Below are 6,551 nucleotides of genomic sequence, written 5' to 3' on the forward strand. Positions count from 1 at the left end.
TAGTAAGAAGAAAAGGAAAAGGCTGGTGCTTCCCTCGTTGAGGTATAAGAGCAAGGGGTGACTCGGTTGCGGGAGGAGAGAATGAGAAAGGAGGTCGCACCGCTCGTCCAATCCCAGTTGACTCGCTCACCCGCACGATGCCGCCGCAGTCCATCAGCCACATCTGACGGCTCACGCGCGGCCGCTCGCAAAGCCAGAATCGTGCACGCACGATGAAGTATTTATATAGGATAAACAAGAGGTGTAACAAAAGTTTACACGGAACAGTAGAAATGAACGTTGAAAAACAATCAACAGGCCCGCCGGCTGGCCAGGAACGACGCGTTAAAATGTGGCACTTTCAGTTACTATCAGACAGACTTCTATATTTACAATGTTATCACCCTCTGTGCATCTGTTTACTGCTCCATGTCATTGCAAAATTTTCAATTTCAGCCACCGCTCATAATGCTTGAAAAATGAGCGTTCACAATCAGTTCATAGCCAGTGCGACTTCTTCATTCAACTGACTAGACCGATGATTTTGTTTCTAAGAGAAATTCCTAACTCATGTAGTAACTGACAAGACCTCCAAATTTCTCTTCCTGCTTCAGCACCAGTTGAGATCAGCCTAGCCCTTAATTGGTATCAGGAAGACCCTGCCAAAATAAAATTAACATTATTCACTTAATTGCAATATCAGAAATACAATTTGAAATGAAAAATACCGAAATAAACCTACACCAGCAGTAGCATATACTTCCTCAATACCAAGGCCATGTAACAAAATAAATACAGTACCAATTTAAGCTGTAGACAAACGGATCCATCCCTGCTACACATTCGGTATAGAAAATTAAATCAAGAGTATATTCTGAAGTTTGCTGAAACTGTAACATGTAGCAAATTCGCCATGTTTTGGATTTCGACTGATACAATAATCGCCTGTGGTTCCAAAACTGTTTTGATCACAGCAAAATAATGAACACAAACATCACATTGGAGTGTCATGCATGTTATTATACCACCATATAACTTTGAAAAGAGCACACACATGATATAATTGCAGTGTTCATGAGATTATAACACCAAAAAGGCACTTATAACAAGAATGTTTGACAATTTAGAGATTCATAGATGAAATGATAGAAGGACATACCCGGTTCCGCACGCCACTTATATCAGTCCAATTAGCATGTGGGGGCAGTGGCCGCTGACCAGTGAACACATTATCCCACAATTTGTGCACCAGAATTTTTTCATCGGCGGTAGGCCCATACAGTGGAATTAGGTGATTTATAAGCTGCTCTACTTGAAAAATGCTGTAACCCATCTTACGGCACGGATGAAGATCAGCACATACAGTTGGACTAAACCGTCCCGGATTTTCTACAGTGATGTCCATGCCAGATATGCTACAGTGGTTAGCAATCAGTAGTTAAACGCGATTCTCGTGTCAGGCAGGAAGATAGCTCAGCGGCAGTGGTCATCGTTGCCCTTATGATGGAATACATGATGTTTCATTTTACGTGCTTCAAAGAAGCAAAGCGCCATAAATAATTTGTTGACCAATACTATACAAGTATGTTGTGAATCGTTCAGGCAATCGACTCTCTAGTAGCGAAAAACTGATAACAAATTAATGCATATCCCACCGTTTTGAATCATAACCTACGTCTGATTTTATGCCATCACAGGAAGTAATAGATTCACTGGTTTTAACAGATGAACTTGATCTACCTAATCATCACGCACGGAAGCCAAAATGACATTTAATCTTTCTTATTTGAGTAAAGCTACAAGAGCAATATACCATCAATTAACACAAAAGCAGATATTACTGAGCGTCTGAGCACATGAATACTAATACTACATTAGAAGTGGAACAAATCGCCAATGCCGCATGGATAACATACACAGAGATCCCTAAATAAGCTTTCTCCTAACATTAAACATGTCCAAGCAGCAATATTTCCCTAAGAATGTATCACCTAGCTACTAAACGCAGCATACACAACGTTCGGTGATGGACGTTACATGCTGGTTAATTTTGCAAATTTGCTGGAATGCTCTGCTGTGAACCTATGGCCTACAAAATCTCCACGACTTGCCCTCGAAACTGGATGCAGTAAGTTGATCACGAAACTCCATCAGACCAAGACATCTCCAGATTTCCCCCAAAATGAGAGTTCGGTAAGCTACCACCATCAGCTTCCTAATTGATCACCCCACAAAAAAGAACTTCATAATTGATTGTAGAGCAGTAGTTTTGAGAAACCTGAAAACAAAAATAAGAAACATTAGGCACATTTGAGTAAACATGTCAACAGAATGAGTGATACGGAAAAACAGCAAAACGAAATTCAGTAAACAGAAACACTACTATAATCCATCAATGTGCATTTCTAAAACTGAAATAATATAGTGAAATATCACCTGGTCACCTGGATAACACGTTTATTTTCTATCCAAGGCCTGACTGTAGCATAAAATTAGACTGTGGTCAATTTTAAGAAAGATCAAGCTTCAGTTTCAGGTTTTAATCAGCTTGTTATAATATTCAGGAAAAGGGAAGACAACGGACATCATAATGACAAGGCTAAATGTCCTTCAGATTCTAATACAGTGATCACCTGATGAAGAAGGCTAGGCATCCTTTGTGCCTGATAGTTCAGAAACACTAATACACCTGAATGGAGGGATGGAAAGTTCATACTGACACACCCGATAACTATTGGCAGCGTGGCAAGTTGCTCCCAAAAGAATATGAACGGAATACAAAGTTCAGGTAGCACTCAATAACTATTCTATGGAGTGAATATGTGTTACTAGTCTTCCCAGAAAGCCTTTCTAGCTGAATTAAAGCACCAAACCAGACACTATAAGCAATATGTTGGAAACTACACAGAACCTGTTGAAAATAACTGCAGTAATTGTTTTTTCAGTCTATAAACTGCATGGATTGAGTAAGAGAACTTGTATCAGGAATGCACCATCCTAAAATTGTGAATGGATTATACAACTATTGATCAATAAAGAAGCATGCATGAGCTAACACAAAGTGGAGAGAGATCATCAGCTGGAATTGGTACCTTCATCCTTCCTATGGGATGTCTAAGCGAACAAGAACATCTGCCAAAGTCTTGTTTTTCTCGGCGTTCATCTTGCCTGAAAAGGTTAATTTGATCAATATACTATAATTTGAACAGAAGCAGCAACGATACTAATGTAGCAAAATATATAACAGTATAAATTCATGTGCATCGCATACAAGAATTAAGATAGCAAAAAATATGATGATCATAGGAGGTTCTCAAGAATTCAGCACCGTACCCATAAGTGATGTCACTATAATAATTAGAGGCAGGTAGCGATTGAGTAGTGTAGAGGAATTATAAAAAAGGGATACAACTACTCAAGTTACTTTCTCAAACTAAATTATATAGATATGGAAATATAATGTACAGTAGAACATATTATACTGTCAAAGCAATCAGAACCTTGTAAAAGTTTCTGTTCAAAAGCTAAATCACTTACACCACCACGAATATGTTTCAAGGAAAACATTTGATTTGGAAGTTTCAAATAAAAGAATTGTCCCATTCCATTTGGATACTATTGATTACAGCTTATGGAATGATATATTGGTGGCTAAGAGAATGCATTGTTTAAACCCAAGAAAATAAACAGGGACAGAAGTGGGGATAATAATTTGTGTTTTGGATATGATTGATTACAGCTTGTGGAATGATATCTTATCACTGCATTGTCTACAATCTTAGCCCACTCCACTGCAACTAAAGACAGAACTCAAACACTTAGATAGCATATACTTCCTCAATACCAAGACCATGTAACAAAATAAATACACTACAATTTAAGCTGTAGACAAACGGATCCATCCCTGCTACACATTCGGTATAGAAAATTAAATCAAGAGTATATTCTGCTGTTTGCTGAAACTGTAACATGTAGCAAATTCGCCATGTTTTGGATTTCGACTGATACAATAATCGCATGTAGTTCCAAAACTGTTTTGATGACAGCAAAATAATGAACACAAACATCACATTGGAGTGTCATGCATGCTATCATACCACCATATAACTTTGAAAAGAGCACACACATGATATAATTGCAGTGTTCATGAGATTATAACACCAAAAAGGCACTTATAACAAGAATGTTTGACAATTTAGAGATTCATAGATGAAATGATAGAAGGACATACCTGGTTCCGCACGCCACTTATATCAGTCCAATTAGCATGTGGGGGCAGTGGCCGCTGACCAGTGAACACATTATCCCACAATTTGTGCACCAGAATTTGTTCATCGGCGGTAGGCCCATACAGTGGAATTAGGTGATTTATTAGCTGCTCTATTTGAAAAATGCTGTAGCCCATCTCAAGGTACGGATAAAGATCAGCATATGATGGATCAGCATATAATGGTCCATAGGGATGTTCAAAGGGATCCCTACAGAGTGCAATCAACCGGTTTCCGAGTTCATAAACAGTATTAAATCGAGGAACAACAATTGGGCGTTGATGGGTCAGGATGACTCCATTTCCAGACTGCTGACGGATCATCTCTTGATTGTAAGAAGCCCAATAATCGATCAATGGATGAAGACCTGCAGGTGTTAACAGCTCCTGGGGGAAGATTAGCCCCAATGCCTCAAACACGTAGTAACTTCGCGCTGCAGCTGGCGTTGCATAAAAGTGCTTGAATTCAGTCCGAAACAGATAATTGTATGACTTGTTCCTCTGAATCCTCTCCTCCGGAAATCTGGTGGCTGAGTGGTTTGTAATCAATCTTTTATCTATGTTGGTTGCTCTCTGTAAATAGTGTAGAAAGTGTGCGAGATCAGCGGGCAAATTTACTTCCTCGATTGGCTTTCCTGTTGTTATGAGAACTGCAAGTTTGAAAAGCTCATAAATTGAGAGATAGGGGCACCCAGTTTCTTCTCCATTGTTGATTAGATTCGTATGCTTGAACATAATGCCCCGAGCTGAGGGAGCCCACAATAGGTTTTCCAAGACAATAAGCTCACTAACATTGACGCCTCTCATCAGATTAACAGTTGCTAGATCTACTAAATCACGAAGAGATAGGAGTGCCAGCTTCCCAGTACTGTAATGGCCATTGCGGATTATATCTTCTACCCTTATAAGCCCGCCTGGAACAAGGCTCTTCAGCATACTTCCCTTCACCAGCATCTGCTCAAAAGGACACCATATTTCATTCTTCGCCTCATACTCATGACTGAACCTGGCAATGAAATGCATACATTGTGTCAACCGCTAATGTTTGAAACCAGTAAGTACAGAACTGTATATAGTTAAAACATTTCACTATACATTACCCCACCCCACCCCAACCAAGTACTGAAAATCTTGTGTGATACTTACAGAAGTTGACGAATGACCGGTATTTGTTTGCGCTGGAAGCTTGTGGCATAGCTGAATAGCCTCCGCGGATGCATATCTGCAACCAAACAAGCCACATGACCATCAGAAAGGGGCATAAACCAATTCTATCAGCTGCATATAAACAAGAGATACGACACTTATCATCACAGCATCAAGCCATTTATCAATGATTATCTAATCTTATATGCACCGACATTTCAGCGCTGATGCCATATCAAAAGAAATATCACCAAATTTTCAAAATACCTCGACAAGTAGTCACAGAAAAAGAGGATGCAAGGTAGAAAGAGAAACATCATAATAAACTAGTTTCATATAGTATGACATCGCAACCATTCAGAAAATGGGAAATCAAATCTATATGCAGTGTTGCCAAACAAGCAAATACGACGCTTTAACCGTCCAAGAATCAGAATAACGGCTATATCCTAGCAATCACATTGAAGCCCGCTCAGTGCGATCTGTATTCCATGTTGCCAAACAAGTAAATATGACACTTTAACCATCTAAGAATCAGAATGATGCCTATATCCTAGCAATCAAATTGAAGCGAGCTCAATGCGATCTATACACAATGTAGTCAAACAAGTAAATATGACACTAGTAATGCTACGGAATTTACATCAGTATAGATTCCCATGCATCGTTTACAAGAATTAAGCTAGTGAAAATATGGTAGTTAGAGCAGGTTCTCAAGAATTCAGCACCATATATACCCATAAGCGATATCACACTAACAATTAATTGAAAATAACAATTGAGCACTGCAGAGGAATTATTACAAGGAATAAATGATACACCTCCTGAGGTTACCTTCTAAAACCAAATTATATAATATGGAAATATTAACGTAGAACATACAGTGTACCATCAAAGCAACCAGAACCTTGTACAGATTTCAGTTCAAAAGGGAAATCACTTACACCACTGGGAATATGTTTCAAGGAAAATCCTTGATTTGTAAGTTTCAAATCAGAGAAAGGTCCCATTCCCAAGTATTTGGACTGTTTTAAACCCAAGGGAAAAAAAACAGGAACAGAAATGGGATAATGGTTTTGGATACGATCGACACATTATAGTCATTGATTAGGAGCTTATGGAATGATATACTAGCGGCTAAGCGACCAATGCATTGTTT

At 38.9% G+C, this 6,551-nt stretch overlaps 1 protein-coding gene across 1 annotated transcript in view; it reads right to left on the reverse strand.

Moving 5' to 3' along the window:
• Positions 1-1,828: 1,828 nt before the first annotated feature.
• The window catches only part of LOC119348426, a 6,596-nt gene continuing 1,873 nt past the window's right edge, over positions 1,829-6,551 (reverse strand). The window contains exons 2-5 of the mRNA XM_037616546.1: positions 5,393-5,468; positions 4,211-5,252; positions 3,072-3,147; positions 1,829-2,257 (exon numbers count right to left, since the gene is read on the reverse strand). Coding sequence (XP_037472443.1) covers positions 3,139-3,147; positions 4,211-5,252; positions 5,393-5,468 — 1,127 coding nt within the window. The 3' untranslated portion in view covers positions 1,829-2,257; positions 3,072-3,138. The remainder of the gene's footprint in view (positions 2,258-3,071; positions 3,148-4,210; positions 5,253-5,392; positions 5,469-6,551) is intronic.

This window comes from Triticum dicoccoides, chromosome 1B (genome assembly GCF_002162155.2).
Source record: "Triticum dicoccoides isolate Atlit2015 ecotype Zavitan chromosome 1B, WEW_v2.0, whole genome shotgun sequence".
Classification (NCBI taxonomy): domain Eukaryota; kingdom Viridiplantae; phylum Streptophyta; class Magnoliopsida; order Poales; family Poaceae; genus Triticum; species Triticum dicoccoides.